Source organism: Pinus tabuliformis, chromosome 3_2 (genome assembly GCF_031772625.1).
Source record: "Pinus tabuliformis cultivar Carrire ecotype Pingquan chromosome 3_2, CPIR1, whole genome shotgun sequence".
Lineage (NCBI taxonomy): Eukaryota > Viridiplantae > Streptophyta > Pinopsida > Pinales > Pinaceae > Pinus > Pinus tabuliformis.
In genome coordinates, this window is record NC_142302.1 from 165,416,791 (window position 1) to 165,435,095 (window position 18,305).

At 40.5% G+C, this 18,305-nt stretch overlaps 1 protein-coding gene across 1 annotated transcript in view; it reads left to right on the forward strand.

Annotated features, from left to right (window-relative positions):
* LOC149180318 (uncharacterized) overlaps positions 1 to 18,305 on the forward strand; it is a 256,522-nt gene that overhangs the window by 223,623 nt on the left and 14,594 nt on the right. Inside the window, exon 10 of the mRNA XM_089413843.1 lies at positions 4,574 to 4,748. Within this exon, the coding sequence (XP_089269969.1) occupies positions 4,574 to 4,748 (175 nt within the window). The remainder of the gene's footprint in view (positions 1 to 4,573; positions 4,749 to 18,305) is intronic.

Genomic DNA, 18,305 nt, shown 5'->3' on the forward strand with positions numbered 1-18,305 from the left:
TTCCATGCAATGGAAGACAGAGACAGATTTGATTCTCTCACACGGTGAGAAACATATGGTGGCCAGGGACTTTTGCCAAAATTGGCAAAAAAAGTTCTATCACAAGTTGTAAATACTTCTTCTGCAGAGAGGTGTTGGAGCACCTACAGCTTCATACATAATGTGAAAAGAAACATACTTAATGAAAACCAGGCAGAAAGCTTGGTTTATGTGCACTACAACTTGAGGTTGTTGATTCATTACTGTGATCAGGCTTATGAGGATCTCACATATAAAAATTGGGACAACCACCTAGAGGATGACAATTTGGAGGATGGCACTATACATCTTGAAGAACTGGAAGAGGAACTTATAAGGGATGAAGATGAAGCAGCTGCAACAACCATGCCACCTCCACCATCCAGTAGCAGTGCTCAAGTTCCGAGTCTTGTTCCTTTGCTGTCGCCACCTCCATCTACACCCTCACATGGAGGGCATGTGCCTTCTAGTTCTGGTCGTCGGTCCGTGCGGGAGACTCCTAGAAGACCACCATGACCTGCTTATACAGGAGACTCTTGTGGCAAGGGCCACATGTAGATTTACAGTTTACTCGTATTTTCTAGTTTCTATTAGTTTTCATAATTGTTGAGTCTTGAGTCCTTGATTCTTGACTCTTGACTTTTTCATATCATAATGATATTTTTTGTAAACAATATATGATTGTGACAATGAAAGTTTGAAGTTTGAAGTTGCCAAGTTGGCAATTATAACTCATTGGTAATGATTGTGAATTATGAATATGATGCTTCGTGAAAGACTAAAGTTGTTTCATTTCATTTCATTATTCATATTTCATTTTATAACATTTCATTTCATGTTAACAGTTAGAAGTTAGAACTTAGAAATATCTAAGATATTATTTCTTGTAATGGTTAAACTTAGCTTACAAGTACAACTTTGGTGATCAATGATGATAAATGTTATATATTGAATTTTCAATTTTGAAAGCTTGAAGTTGAAACTTTAAGATTGAATTTGATGAATCATGATTCACGAGACTCAATATGTTGTAGTTGTAATATGTATGTTACTAACTTGTGGACATGATTGATGAAGATTATAACTTCTAGATGATTGATGTGATATGGTTCAATGATCAATCTATGTTTTTTTATGTTTTTTATATCTAATTCATCATTCTACATGTTTTTTGTTGATATATATGTATCAAAAATTAAAAAATATATATATTTCTAAAAAATCGCTCCGGGATTCGCTCCCAAACCGGGAGCTCTTGAAAATGTCGCTCTTGCTCCCATTTTTGCTCCCGCTCTCCGCTTTCGCTCCCGCTCCCATGTAACATTGACCCATCTAAAATAGACCCTCACAGACTACCCATTTCTACGACACAAATATAATCCAACAGACCAAACAATTTGTAATAAAATAACCTAACCAAATAGTTAGGGTTATTTTCAAATCACTTTTACATAAACTTGATCTATAACACTAGGACTTGCCTAAGATTTTAGTGACAAAATACATTTCGGCTTTGGGGTAAGACTGAAGGAAAACTCTGCTGCCCATCCGAGAATGGATCGGTGAGACAAAAAACCTCCCAGAATGTAGGTCGTTACCAAAAAATTAGGTTTACCTAGGCTATTAGATACATGACACAGATCTGCTGAGATTATTTACATCATATACATGCAGAATGGGTTTACATTATAACATGAAGATCAAACTGATGATGATAGCTGGATGGCACGAACACATCGATCAAGGGCTATCCCTTTTGCGAAAAAAGGGGGTGTACTGTTATGGGTCGTTGACACGTAGTGGTCAACAGGACCCTCTATGATTTCATGGATGAGAAAAAACAAGACTTAGTTGCCTTGAGTAATGCTGAAGTTGAATATATAGTAGCTAGTCAAGTTGGTCGAGAAGCAGTTTGGCTCCAAAAGTTGGTTGCAGACTTGTTTGAAGGACCTTTGGACCCTACCATCATATGTTGTGACAAGGAGAGCTACATAAGGTTGACAGAGGACCCAATTTTCCAGGCTAGGACAAAGCACATCAATATCAAATATCACTATATTCGAAGTATTCCCAAGGACTGATACTCTTTGAGGATAGGGTATCCAAAATAAGAGTAGTCCTGAGGATTGATATTCTTTGAGGATGGGTGATATCCAAGACAAGAATAGTCTTGTAAGGACATACCTGGTGAACATCAATATGGGATATGTGCCTTGAGAGGAGGTGGTGGTGTCCAAATTTATGCCTCCCAAAATTGTGCTCTGATCTAGTGGAGAGATAGAGCTTGTCAGTCAAGGCCTTGCTATTTTATAATTGACAATGTTGGTTATGATGATGCTTGATGATGCTTATCAATCCAAACCCTTCTTATGAGAATATTTCAATTTGAGATTAGCATGTTGTCACATTATGAATACGTCACTAGTTAAGAGGGAATGTTGAAAATGTAACTAGTGTCAGTCTTCATAATGTAACTCAAATGTACTATTGAAATATTTATTATATTCATTTATTACATTCATTATTATTATTATTTTTCTAGTCAAAGCATGTTTTTCATGCTTCTAGGGTTTAGAGTCAAAAGAAAATTTGTTATGAGTCAAACAAATGTACTTGAGTCAAAGTCCCAGTTGGACTATTTGTAAGAAAAGAAAAATATATTATTGAGTCAAAAGAGTCAATTTGTCACCCACAAGATCAAGTCGGCTCTGCCTGGACAAGTTGGCCTAGAAGAGGCAACTATTCGACCTCCTGGACAGCTATAAATAGAAGACACTTCAACCTCATTTGATCACTCATCACACTCATCGATTTTTGTGCCAACTAGAAGAAGAAAGATAGCGAAGTCAAATGAGAGAGAAGAGAAATCAAATTAGAGAGAAAAACTCAAATGTTCGCTTGTTTTCGTTCACACGTGCGAAGGTGTTGGGGAAACTCTACAAATTGCAGGGATCAAATTTTGTGTTTGACCAGACTTGACAAGGTTTGACCAACGTTGACTTTGATTTGGTTGGAGGAGATTTGAAGGAGGGATGACTTGGTTTTTTGTAGAGGTCTTGGTCTTGGTCTTGGGTCTTGGATATCTCACTTTGATCTGACTCTATAAGAAGAGGATTTGTTTGGGTTTTCCCCTTTGTGGGGTTTTTCCGTGGCTTGGAGCCTATATCTTTCTGTTCTTTGTTTTTTGTGATCTTCATGTACTTTATATTTTGGGAATTACTTGATAAAGAAGACGTAATAATAGTAATAAAAGCCAACAAACATTTACAAGTAATTATCAAGTAAGAGGGATCAATCCTAATCTACTAGCATATTGGTCAACACCCTTGGAGGGTATTTGGCCTGTGAGTACTTGGGTTATCTAATCTCCGAGATTTGTTGGGGAAGCCTCCCTTGTGGGGATAATATCCGGCCATAGAACAATAGGGGAGTAGTTGTTAAGGTGGTAGTGGAAATTGATCCTATTGTTGCCCTTTCTCTAGAGTGCTTAGTGAGGCTTTGCACTAAGGTGCTAGATTTTGCGGTAACGAGGACAAAAGGAAAAAAACAATAAATAAATTTATTTTCAGGTAAAGCTTTTCTTCTTAATGGAGCAATATTTTGGTTATGTAGCCTAGTTTCATTAACAAAAATATCACTCGTGTCATTATCGCTATCTTGCTTGCTTGTGAGCTTGATACTTCTTGGTAGTTTTATATTTTTCTTTTGTCATCCACCAGTTACATATCACCTGAAAACTTCTTGAATTTCCCTTTTCCTGGCCTTTATGTCTTCAAATCCTTCTTTTTCTTTTTCTATTTTGCAATATTTCTAGGCTCTAGCTTTATAGCATAATTTGTTTGTCACTTTTGATTTTTTTTGTTGTCCATGCTGATTCTTTCAAAATACATTGTCTCTAAGAGCTAAAGTACATTTTTTTACACATGCTTTAACTAACATAGTTTTTGATGTTTACCTTATCAAAGGAACATGTCAAAATTGAAATCTAGTGTTCACTTCCAAAAATAGAAGTTTAAGTCAAAATGGAATTGCTCCTTTTTTGAGACCCAATGACAATATATCATTTGGCATAATCTCAATTGATTTTTTGTATTAATGATATTTTCATGCATGCAATCTTGATCTCCAGCTCTCCCATTTCATTTGTTAGTTTTGTAGTTTTTCATTCCATTAAAGTTAACAAATGTGTCATGAATTCTGTGTGAATTCATCTTTATCTATCATCTTTCTTCTCTCTTGACATAGTGAAAAGAAGTGAGCTTTTGTCTGCACATATCAATATCCTACAGCTTTGCCAAATTTGAATTTTCATGATTGAAATATGACACGGGAATTTTTAATATATTTTAGATTTAAAAAGGATGTAGACTCAAATGAATGCATAATGGTTTTGAACATTTGACCCTAAGATTGATTGTTGCATTTAGGGTACCCAAAAACAAAATAGGATCTTTAAAATATTCTATGCATTTCTTTATTGTTCAATCATTTCTTATAAATAATCAGACACTTTTGAAGAACAGCTCCTATAACATTATTATTTTCCTTGTTGTAGGGTTCACCAAGGGAGAAGCTTGTATCATTTTGGAGACGGTTCCAAATTGGAACTCGCTTTTGATGAGAAAATATTGTGCATTGGGGCTAGTAGTAAGCGACCTGTTTTGAAATGGGATAGAAACATTGCTTGGCCAGGGAGGTTGACTTTAACAGATCGTGCATTATATTTCGAGGTTTATCTCTGTCTTTATATGGATATATGCATTCACATATTTATATTTTTCTTACTTTAGATGGAAACTTGTCCTTTTACTGATGGTAAACTTAGAAATAAGCTTGATCCACCTTTTACTGCTTATACTCTTGCCAAGTAGGAAAAGTCCTAACCTCAATGTGAAAGCCTCGAGGCACTATTAGGCAAGCCACCCATTGTCATCTTGGTGGCATTGCCCCACACTTAAGACTATGAAAATGAGGCCTCCTATTCTACGAAGGAAACCCTAAAGGTCAATCAAGCTACTCATTGTAGATGAGGGAGTCTTTGCTTAGGTTGCATTGAGTTGGAAATCTTGTACCCAAATAATCAATTTGCCTTAAGATATGAGAGAAGCGAGCACGTTACTTATTTTGAATACTTCAAATAGCACAAGTCTTAAATTGAATTAGGATTTAAACATAAACTTGTATCATAGAATGCTGAAAATGATTCAATGAATTGTGACAATAAAAATAAAATCGTTTTTTTCATCACCGTAATAAATTTGCTGAACCATGTCTGAAGACATATTCACGACATGTACTATTCAAGAGTGCTTCATGTGTGCTTACAACTTAACAGTAACCATCAATGTGCATCGATAAGTCACTTACAAACAAGAAATTGTGAGAATTATAGTCGGATTTGCAAATAACCTAGGATGTGAGTAGATCAATCATGACACTTAGATATTGATCTTGAGGTCCATCCACCGACACATTTAGGATTACAATCATACAAAAGTGCTCAGATCTGAAATATTATCCATTTAACATTCATATTATTACAGAGATTATACTTGAACTCCACAAGTAGATGAATTGCCTAATTTATAAAGTGAAACCAAATTACAAGTGTTGTGTTCATAACTTCATAAATCATCATTACATCATGAAAAGAACATCACAATATGGCATGTTTGAGATCAGATTATATCAACTAGCACTTAAACGAAATGATGATGATTTATTCCTTCATATAAATCTGTTGTGTGATCTTTATTTGCAACAGATTTATCATTGTAGTAATTACTCAAGAGATGATTAATTTAGACCACACCAATCTTTGATTTAGCTCTTAAGCACATATGGCATACCATCGATATCAGTAAATAGTTTGAGTGCTTTGAGTGTTGGTTTAATTGTTGGAAGTGCTTAGAGACTGAATCAAGTAGACGTTCTAAGATATATTCTTCACATCATCATATTCCAGCATAACAAATGGCATGAGAGTGAACCATTTCAGCCCTTAGAGCAACATCCTTCAACACATCATGAATTGTTTAAACATGGATCAATGGAACATTCAAGAGTAAACCCTCATAAAGAAATTGCACATGTGAAATGTTAAGGCTCAGATTACAAATCATTGTTAGATTTATTCCATCGATTCGATGATTAGTGCATTTAAAGGCTTATATTATTAGTTTCATGAAACATTGAATAAAGTTTGCTACCAATCCTCAAAACGAGATCCTTGAAAACTCAAATCATGAGGTCTATATCATCATAATTTGAGTTCATGAGTGTCTTAAGCATTAATCAAACATGATCTTCAAGATCTAAACATGTCAAATTCTTATTAAATGTATTTCTAATTGATAAATTGGAAAAGACTCAAATGAAAGATTAAATTGCTTTAGGAATCGTTTGATTTTATCCATTTTGATTTTACTTAGATCTATAAAAAATATCTAACTTACTAAATCAAAGTTCATTTGCTAGTTTAATGATTGTAAAGGCACAAGCTAGCGAGGCTAGAAAACATAGAGTCATAACCTAGAAGATAAAATGAATTGCACAATATTCAAGCCTATTACCACAAAATCTAGTAGTCCTTGCAGAGGGAAACCCTACAGGACTAGAGCTAGACAAAGTGCTAACAATGGGGCAGAGGCCCTATTAAAATTGGCAGCTAGGGCCAAATTCCACTTTAGATGACTCATTTGATGGAGATGATGATTGCATTGAATTCTTCTTTTTGATAGGACCAAAATTGATCTAATGATCATCAAATTTGGATAAAGCAAAAATGTGTTTTTGAATTTATGCCCACACGTGTAAATTGTCAAGGTTGGCCACATCATCATGTAGGCTCATGAAGCCCATGAGACATGTGGCTTCACCCTCAACGACTTGTATAAATATAAGTGACCTCTCACCTCATTTGGCATGATCATCACTCACACATTCTTCTCTCTCCTCTCATTGGTTCGTACAGCTATTGGGCAACTCTTCTCTCTCACACGTGTGGCAAGAAGGACAAGTTTTCTGGGTAGATTACAGGGCCAAAATTTCAGAGCTGTTGCAGGGTTTGACCAGCATTGACCAGGGAATTTGACTCATCCTTTCATTGTGATTTTTGTGGGGAAAATTCGTTTTTGGCAGGCCGTACTGTTTGGCACAAAAACTGAGAAATTCTGGGTTGTTTAACCTGTGCTGACCACAGGGCTGTTTGATCGCAGATTTGACTACAGGTTGACCAAGTTTGACTGCTGATCCATTGAGTATTTGGGCTGATTTCGACCTCCTGTTCAGGCCGAGTTTGACTAAGATTTAGAGAGGATGATTTGCTGCTGCGTTGACCATCTTCGACATTTTGGTCAGGGCTGAATTTGATTGTAGTTGAATGCAGGTTTGATAGGACTATTTTGACTTTGATTTGGCAAGTCAATTTTGATTTTTTTGTACTCTCTCTCTTTGTTGAACATTTGATATAATAATAAGAAGAATTGATCAAAGGGTTTTCCCCATCTTGGGGTTTTTACCTGGCATCCGCCAAATCTAGTGTCCTCTTATCTTGGCTTGTCTTCTGCATTTTTATATTTTTCCAAGGAAAAAGGCACAATTTTCATTAATATATTAAGAAAATTACATGTATCTTCAGCATGTATGAGATGCATTTACTTGTGAATAGAACAGTCAATGTTCATTACATATATACAGATAACAACATAAGTTGCAAAGAGTAAAACTAGAAATAATTACATAAACCAAAAGGTGTCCAAAAACCTAAGTGATGACAAAAAGCAGAAAACCAAAGAATTATCAAGGAGATCATTACGAGTAAATCCCATTCATCTTGATGAATGGACGATGGAAAAACTGAAAGAAAACACCATCTCTGAATTCCTGTATTATCCATTGACCCCTGTTCAGCTGCGTGGCCTCTTTGGACAGACGATCAACGATCTGATGAATGGATGATGGAAAAACTGAAAGAAAACACCATCTCTGAATTCCTGTATTATCCATTGACCCCCTGTTCAACTGTGTGGCCTCTTTGGAAAGACGATCAACGATTTGATGAATGGAAGATGGAAAAACTGAAAGAAAACACCATCTTTGAATCCCTGTATTATCCACTGACCTCTGTTCAGCTGCGCAACCTCTTTGGATAGACGATCAACGATCTCATTCCTTTCCCTATATATGTGAGAGCATACAATAAAATCAAAATGTGATTTTAGAGTAATGACATCATCTAGAGTGTCTTTGAGTGTGTGCAAGTGACAATGATATACATCATTGTGTTGATTTGTGGTAGCATCGAATGTGCTCTAGCCACAAAATTTGGTGGAGAGGTTGGGGCACATGAGATCTCCAATACCCAGAAAGGGTTTGGGTAGATTCTAAACAGTTTAGGAGATATTAAAATAATTAATATTTTTAATGGAGTCCCTAAGTCTAAACTTAATGTGGATTAATATAAAACTGTGTTAGAATGGTCCAAAAGACATGGATCAAGCCAGATCTAATCTTAGCCGTCGATTAGGGACTTAATTTCGGCCGTTGATATATCAACGAGAAAAGTATAAGAGGAGGCTTGAGGGTCACTTGGAGTGTACACCAAATGATCAATCATTCTATTCTCTGGAGTGGGGTTTGCTAAGAGAGATAGAATCAATGATCGGAGTTGCAGCTGAGGGGCAGTGAGTACTGAGACTCTGAGAGACAGAGAGGCAGACATAGTGCTGGGAGATCAGCGCAGGAGCCAGAGAAAGTGATGCAGTCGTAGCCAGGGCTCACACAGGGCCACGCAGAGGCAGCGAGGAGCTGCGCAGTACTTCAGAGAGGCTAGGTAGCTGACGCAGAGGGGTAGAACGCTGACGCAGGGCCTCCTGAGGCTGATGCAGGCCCATTTAGTGTGACGCGGGGCAAGTGCTGGGCAGAGGGAGGCTGACGCAGTCCAGAAAGGCAGACGTTGGGGTTTCTGAGGCAGATTGGCGCTGAGGAACTACCGGAGGGTTTATCCGGGGTTTCAGTGGGGATATCTGTCTCAGACTAGAGGTACTACTGTGAAGGGCATTCTCTGCTGGGTAAGCCGGATTTGGCACCCAGATTGTACTCTGAAATTGCTTAATAAGAAAACCCTCAGATAGCTGCACTGGTTTTCCCGCATTGGGTTTTTCTGGGGACATTGATCCAAAAATAATGGTATCATTTTGTGTGCTTGTTTCTGTTTCCTTCAGTTGATGATTTGTAATATGTTGAGCATGCACTAGTGTTTATTTTCAGTATTTACATTGTAAATAACTTACTAAGTAACAGAAAAAGTAGGTAGGAATAAATCAGTAAAGTGCATGGAGGTTTTCTAACTGGTAGACTTAGAAACTTCAACCCATTGATCCAATTTATAACAAACTGTGAGTCCCGAAAGATCTGGATCTTGTGACAATTTTGTTCCAGCGCAAAAAGGAGAAGGTGTCTTAAACTATTTAGCTCAACAAAGTTATTTGTTCCCCTTCCGAACCCACTTTGATTTTGAAAGACAGGTGCTCATTTATGTGGAGGACAACACCCCCCCTGTAACCCGTGGCCTGGGCTGGGCCATCGAAATAACCCCATGGGGAGCTTTTATCGATAATTTTGGGAGTGATGACCCGAGGAGGTTCGTTGTCGGGGTCATCTAGAATCAGGTTGAATATGACTGCTGAATTAATACGGGTGACTGACCAGTTGATCTGTGCATTTTGGAAGATAAAGCGGTTCTTGTTTAACCAAATGCCCCAGCTAACTATCAGGGGTAGATTTATGGCCTTTTGGGATGGAGCCTCAGTCCACCAATGAAGCCATGCTTCCTCAATATTCTGTCCAAACCATTTGGTCTTCATGTTTAGGGTAGTAATAATTGTGGACCAAAACTGTGCTGTAACCAGGCAGTGGAGGAAGAGATGGTTCGTGTCTTCAGCATCGGATTTTCAAAGGCAACATCTGGAGGGACTGTGGAAAGCCCGCTTCATGAGATTTATTTCAGTTGGGCCTTTGTTTGAGAGGATACACCACATGAACAACTTTGCCTTTTGGGGGGCTTTTAGTTTCCAAAGGTGGTGCCACCACCAACAGTTTATTCCAATATCCTGGGTTGTCATAAGAGCTGCATATCCATCTTTTGGGGAGTACCTCCCATGAGGGTTAGTGGCCCAGATGATCTCATCCTCCCTCTCTGTTATTCTGATATTGGCTTCCTCCAAAGCACCAATGAAGCGATTGTAGGCCTTGAACCATCTATCTGGGATACCCAAAACCCTATAGTCTAGCCATCGCTGAGGAGCCCATTGGCCGTTTCCAGCTTCAGCAATTTGGGCAATCTTAGAGATACTAGTCCCTAAAAGAAATTGTCTCAGAGCTCTCGGGAGGATGTGGGCATTGCCGCATCCGGTCCAGGCATCAGTGCCTAATCTCACCTGCTCACTGTTACCAATTTTCCATGCTAACCCATTCTTGATTAAACTTAAGGATTGGGAAATGGCCTTCCAGATGATGGAGGCTTCGGCTGAAGACAGGTTGGGTCTGCGGATCCAATCCATTATTGATAGGGGGTGGATGTACTTAAAATAGACTACCTCTTGCCATAGACTTTCAGATTTGATTATTTTCCAGCCCATCTTTGTTGCAAGTGCCTTTGCAAAAATCTAGAGATCTTTTATTCCCCAACCACCCAGTTTTTTTGGCTTCCCAATCCTGTCCCAATGGACCCAGGCAAAAGTCCTCCCCACATTTTGACCCCTCCATAGGAATCTACAACAAATTTGTTGAATCTTGTTGAGAATACCTTTTGGGATCCAAGCCAGGGTCATCCAGTAAACCAGAATGGCCTCGAGCACCGATTTTATCAGAGTGAGCCTACCTGCCCTGGAGAGCCAACGTTGTTGCCAGATGTTTATTCTGCTTTCAATTTTTGCGATAAGCCAGGCCCAGTCGACGATGCGATACCCATTTGGCTTCAGCCTGAACCCTAGGTATTTTAGTTCAACGCCTAGCTCTTGTCTGACAAAGGCGAAATGTTGGGACGCATACCTTTCCTTGTTTTGGAGACAGGACACAAAAATGATAGTGGATTTTTCTTAGTTTGGCACCATACCTGCAGCTTTATAGAAGAGAGATAGTATATTATTAAAACAATAGGAATCACGAAAAGAACCATTTAGAAAAATAAGAACATTGTCTACAAACAAAAGATGAGAGAGAGATGTCATGTCCGATATCCAGACTCCCCCATATCTCCCACTGCATGGGCATTTTTTATCAGTCTGCTTAAGCCTTCCATGTTCAACAGGAAAAGGAGGGGGGAGAGAGGGCATCCTTGTCTCAGTCCCCGCTCAACATGAAAAAAACTAGATACTGCCCCATTGATGAGGATGTTGTAGGAGGTAGAAGAGAAACAACACATGATCTTGGATATGAAGGAGAGGGGGAAGCCAATATGAGCGAGAATGAGTTGCAGGTAGGACCAACTAGCTTGATCAAAAGCTTTGGAAAGATCAATCTTAAGGATAATGGACTTTTTATTCTGTTTCTTGATCGAGTGGAGGCCTTCCTGGGCGGTCCCAATGGCTTCATTGACGATGACTGAGGAAAGAAAATTGCTCCTTGGATATCACCTTGGAAAGGATTGGTTTTACACGAAAGGCAATGGTTTTGGATATGATTTTGTAGATGCAGTTGCAGAGGTAAATTGGTTGATAATCGTAAAAAAAAAAGGGTTTGTCAATATTTGGGATGAGGGCTAGGAAAGTCGAGGTAAAACCAGCATGCATTCTGCATTCCTCAATAGCCAAGAGAAGATCCGACCTAATTAGCTCTATAAAGGTGTTGTATAATTCCATAGGCCACCCGTCCGGCCTCGGGCTTTTATCTTTGTTGAAACATTTCAACATTGCTTCCAGTTCCCCCTGCGTAAAAGGCGCAATTAGGGCCTCCACCTCTTCCGGCTCAACAAATCTAGGGAGTACCTCAGCAATGCGGATAATCTCAGGGAGGGTGGCACCCCTAGGAGCCTTGTAAATATTTGAAAAGTGACGAATTCCCATATCAGCTAGCTGATTGAAGGTGTTAGCCGCCCTTCCTGCATGGTCATGCAACTCCCATATGGCATTGATAGACTCTCTCCTCGGGCATATTGATGAAAGAACTTGGAGTTTTCGTCACCCACTTTTAGCCAAATCACTTTGCTCTTTAAGCACCATGACTCCTCTTTTTGTCTCAAGAGTCAAATCTTCTCTGATTCTAGATGGATTAGTTGATCCTTTGTTTCAGCAGAAGCATAACTAGTAAGCCTAGAGGCTTCCAAAAGTTTGAGGTCTCCTTCAATCCTTCAAAGATTGGCCTCATCCTTTTGCTGTTTGTTCCTCGCCCAACTAATGGTTTTTGATTTTATGCAGGCCAACTTATTTGCTATTACCTCAGCCGGGGAGGAACGACCGTCTGGCCTACAGTGTGTCCAGGAGTCTCTAACAATGTTATGGAAGTCAACTTCAGAGAGCCAGGTCGAGTTGAATTTGAAAGGCGACTGGGGTTTAGGGTTGTCATCCCGAATCTCCAAGAAGATCGAAGAACGATCTGATAACCCACCAGATCCCACCCATTGGCGAAAGTGGTCTAATTTGGTTAACAATGGGGCCTTAATCAGGAAATGAGCCATTCGTGTGGCCAAAGCATCATCCCCAGTCCTTCTATTCCTCTAGGTCGGCAGAAGCTTTGTTGTATCAATGTTCATAAGTTCATGGGAATCCATCAAGACTTCAAAAAAAGTCGTTAGGGGGTCACACTAGGCCCTGTTGCCCAGGATTCCGCAAGCCCAAGAGAGAAGTTTAAATCTCCCCCCCCAACAATCAAGTTTTATGTTTGCATGAAGTTGACATTCAGGAGTCTTTCCTAGAAAAACTCCTTGTTATGGCAAGGCCCGTAGATGTCGACAATCCTGAGGGGGAGATTAAAATCAGAAGAGATAATGTCCGCACCCAGGTAACCCTCACCACCCCAAATGCTTTCCAATCTTATCGATCTTTTATTAAAGCCCATGGCACAGCCACCCGAGTGCCTCCGAACATCCAACAAATGGAAGACCCAATCCAAAAGAAAATTCATGAGCACTTTGTTTACCAAGCTCCCTTCCCCCAGGGTTTCTTGGAGAAAAATGACGTCTAACCTCTCCGAGTTACATAACCTCTTTAGCGCCAGTTTTTTGTTCGGGCTCGCCAAACCCCTGCAGTTGAAGGAGAGACACTTCATGGGTAACCTTTGGAGGGTTTCCCTTTGCTCTAAGGACCCAGTCAATGGGAGTTTGTATGCCCGAAGCCACCTCGATGCCAACCCTCTTGATGGCTTTAGATAGATGGGATTGTTTGCCTCTGGGGGGCTTCAAGGGGATGGAAGGGAGGGGATCCTCATCCAGGCCGAAGGAAGGGGTCTGTGAGGTAGGTAAGGAACGAAGGTAGTAGCTGTGAGAACCACTAGAGTTCAGGCTACCTTCGGGAGCCAGAGGAGGTGGGATCGGAATAATGGAGGGGTTTGAATTGAGGGGCGGGGGAGGAGCATATATCATAGGACAAATAGGGGAACACAGCTTGCTAACCCTAGAACCCGAACCAGACAATAACATAGATGTAGATGCAATATCAAATATCAGACAATCATTAGAAAACAAAGGAGGAGGAGGAGGAGTACCTGAGAAAGCAGATTCTCTGGCCCGAGCTCTGGTGAGAGGTGGCATTGAGGTCCAAAAATCTGGCTGCGAAGGTGACACCCCTAAATCGTCCTGCCTCGGCCCCGAAGCACCTAGAGGGTCCGCTTGCGAAAGAAATTTGACCTCCGACGTTTGGGTACTTTCCGAAACCAGTGACCTCATAGGATCTAACTGTTTCCTAGACAACATGGGGCAATCTTTGTACAGGTGTCCCACCTCGTGACACCACCTGGAACGAAAGGGTATACCTTCATAGTCGAGGATCTGTCACCTGGTGTTCTCTCCCGTCTGTAATTGATAACTCTCCACCAGTCCTTCCCTGGGGTCTAATAACACCAGAATTCTTGCTATGGCCATGCATCCAGTGTCCTGGTAAGCTTTGTCATGATCAAGATACACCCCCATGTCGTCTCCAATGCACCAAAAGATGTCCTCCGCCCAGAATTGGAGTGGAAGGCCAGGGAGGCGGACCCATATCAAACATGCTCTCATGTTTTCCTTCTCGGGATCAAATAGTGGCGACCACCATTTTAGCAGGACTGGTGTCATTTCAATGTGCCAGTACTGCGTCAAGACCCAATCCATCGGTTTTGGCTGTGGGAAGATGAGCGCGAACCACCCCCTTGACAGAGTGATGACCCCTGGTAGTTGCACCATCAAGTTCCCCCAAACCTCCGCGGTCCATTTCCTAAGGCGAGCTGGGGTGTAATTTATGCCACGGACCCTACCAACCAGAACCGTGCTCTCCGTTAGAGCAGCTTGTGCCATTGTTATCCCAGCCCCAAACACAAGGAGCTGGTCACGTTCCTTGACTTTTGAAAGCTTGGATCTTTTCCCTCCCCAGTTCTTTTTTGCGGGTTTGTGGGTGCTCCTTCTGCCTGAGGGTTCTCGTCAGAGTCTGAGGACCTATTTTCTTCCAGCCCAGTGTCCTGTCTAAAGATACTGTTAAAAAAACCAGAGGTAAGTGCAGTAGCGGGGATCGGGTGAGAAGAGCCTGCAAGTGCTATTCCGAGAATGCTGTAGTGGGGAGGCGAAGTGCCCCGCACTTCTGGGGCCGTTCCACAAACCCTCGCCATTGATATGATTACACCGCCTTGAGGAAAGTCTGTACTTGTCTGAGCTTGTGTCCAGGACTAGAGCTCTGATGGTGACAGGATGGAGAGGAAAGGGGAGTCGGAGCCTTCCCCCAGAAAAAACAGCTCGTCTGATATCGTAGCGGCCGGTTGCGAATAGCCCAAACCCTGGAGAGAAACCTTCATATCTTCCATTAATGTCTTCACTTATATTTAGAACACAAAATGAACCATAAGAATAAATGCTTTTATTAATTTTTTTTCTTTACAATAAATGAAGTACAATATATGTAGGGCTCCAACCCTAGATGAAGATACCGATCTTCAATCTCCCAGGCTCTATTAAATACACATGGATAGCAAGAGAGATATGAAGGATAAAACATGCAATTCAATTTTTATTAACATGAGATATACATTTATAGTACAATATGCGACTCTTGGGTTTCAGATCCCAAGGTCTCTTGGACTGCTTTGGTCTATTCGGCTTCCACACTAACCCATTTAGGATTAGGTGTCGAACATTCCCCCCCTTAATCCGAAGGGTTATGTATGAGTCCAAGAAGAGAGCTGTAATACAAAATGTGCAAAAAATGCATGGCAGCACTAGGCTGAATGTGCTCTATGAAATGTTGGTATAAAGGGCGGTGGTTTAAGGATGACCACCAACACTGGAACGCTTAGTGCAGTTCCCGGAACTCTTCCAAAACTGGCAAGAAGCTGGAGTCTTCTGCTAGAGGAAGTGATCCTATTGTTTTAAAGAGGGAAACCTTCAACCATAAAAGGGAGGTCTCACCCCGCATAAAAGGTAAAACTTCAACCTGAAAAGGGAAGTCTCAACCTGTGATGGTTTAAGGATGACCAACAACTCTGGAATGCTTAATGCAATTCCTGGAACTCTTCCAAAACTGGCAAGAAGCTGGAGTCTTCTGCTAGAGGAAGTGTTCTCAATTGTGTTCCTGGAATGCTTCCGAAACTGGCAAGACGCTGAAGTCTTCTGCTAGAGGAAGTGTCCCAGATTGCCAACTGAAGGCATGTTCACGGGCATCTTTGTCTCTGGCTACAACTCTGAAACTGGTGTGGCAGGTTGTGGCTCAGGCTCGCTTGATGTGACTTTGAAGCTTGTAGATGACCATCATTTCCCCCCTTGTCAAATACAAGGTGAGAAGATGGAGAAAACTCAACTGCAAGACTGTTCAATACTTTGGAACAAGTTCTGACATGTGTTTTGAAAATCTTCTTGGCTGTTGATGTCCATTGCCAAGAAGCGATCCATCCAAGATGAATCTTTGTTCTTGCAGGACGTTTGTTTCTGAAGCATCTGTGTGAAGAATCACTGGTTTTATGACAGTGCTTACATGGATGAAGATCAAAACAGTGATCTTCCAAATGGCCAACTCGGTCACAGTGTTGGCATTTCACGATCTGTTTTTGTTGTTGTTGTTGTTGTTGTTGTAGAAGAGGGGCAGAATCTGGAACAACTGGAGGTGAATTGTCATGAGGAGCAGCTGAACTATCATGAATGAATCCAACACTCTGAAACTGAATGGGCTTTGAGTAGTCTGGAATATGAAAGGACAAGTCCTTGTCATATCCAAGACCTGTTCTGTACTTGTTGTGGACAAGCTGTTCCCAAGGTCTGATGATGGGCTTGGGAAGTGCAGACTGAGTTTCTGCAGCTGCATGTACAACAGCTGCTTTATTTGAATGAACGGTAACATTATTGACTTGCTGCTGATGGGTTGCAGTCTCAATGTTCTGAACAGAAACATGTTCAGAATGACTCCTCTGTTTTAATTCTTCTTGCTGTAGCTGAGATTCAAGCTGCAAAAAATCAATATTCTCCTGTGCAGTTTGCAGATAAGTTCTAATATCAAATATAGTATCTTTGCTAATTTGAACTCTATCATGAACTGTGGAGTGTATTAAAGTATTTAGCAACTTTAATACTTCACCAATTTTATCCATTTTCCAAACTAGTGAAGCCTTTTAAATTGTGTTGTTGAAGTTTATTCCCTTCTTCAATTAACTAGAAGAATTAGAAACATCGACCACTGGTGTCCAAAATTTGTTGCATTCACCTATCTTTAACAACAAAGGGGGATGTTCGATTCCCTGTCCTAATGATTTGTGAATATCATAGGTGATAACCTTGATGTCGTTATACAGATATTATTAGCTTTTGGAGAGGCATCATATGCATCCGTTCTTGGTACTAATAGTCCTGGTGTGAACTCCCTTCTTAATATTATAGTGTTTAGTCGAGCTTGCGCCAACAGGGTTGCTGACCTATACAGAGCTGGTGAAAAACAGAAACCGTTGCCTGGCAATGCTGGAGAAAGGAAAATTGCTTGAATGGATAAATTAAGTTATGTAAATGGTAGCTTGCCTACATCAAATATATGTCCTAACATGCAGAGAGTGATGCAGAATAATGCGGCTGTCTTCTGTACTCAAGAAACTTTGGAGGACGGATGTACCCTAATCGATGAAACTTGGAAGAGCTTTGGTGATGTCAAAGTAAGTGACAGAAGTCTGATATGGAATACAGATTTAATTGAGACAATTGAACTCGAAAACCTTCTAATAAATGCTTTCGGGAACTTGATTCGTGATCGTTCAATGGTGGTGGATCTGCAAAAATTTCATGTTCACTTGCTGTTCAAGCTGTCGCTGACAAGATTCCTGGAGTGGAGCAGTATGCAGTTCGGGCATTTGCAGATGCTCTAGATGTTGTGCCAATGGTTCTTGCAAAAAATAGTGGACTCCAACTGAATTTCATCGCATCAAACTGCAATTCGAACCTCGGGGATGGCGCATACTACAATCGTGTTTTCCTCTTTCCCTTTTTTTTTTTTAAAGCTTAAATGTAACAGAAACTTCGCCCGAATGCACCAAAACTGGTGTCAATGGATAGCCCTGGTGACATAGAACATGAATCCCGTGTCGATCAACACCCCTACTCAAATTCTAAAATTCCGATCAGGATTTCCTCCGGATTGTAATGGAAATAAACTTTCTTTATTACAAGATTATATTACTCCGGATTTTGCTATACGGCATAAACAGTACAAACACAAACTCAAATTCAAATGATCCTTCTTAGGGTTTTACCATGCACATAAGTAGCAGGAGCAAAAACCTTAAGCTCGTGAAGAGTACTATAAGATGCTTTTGTTCAGCAGGTTCATGCCGAAGCCAAATACCAAGCATTGCATGCAGACGGAGATCTGGAGAAGCATTACGAACTCCTTCTCCCCTCGGCCCCTGATCGAATCCCGTTCTTCAGAGCCTCGCACCAACAACTAGCTCTACTTCTTATTCACCAAACACTACAACACTAGCTTGATGTGATTGATAAAATATAACGTTGAACAGTTGGAATATGTATGTCAACAACAAACAATATAGGAAACGCTTTTGTTTAACTGGAGCCCCAAACTTCAGAAAGTTGGAAAATTCTTTGGATGAAATCTTTAACAAAGCGAGGTCAT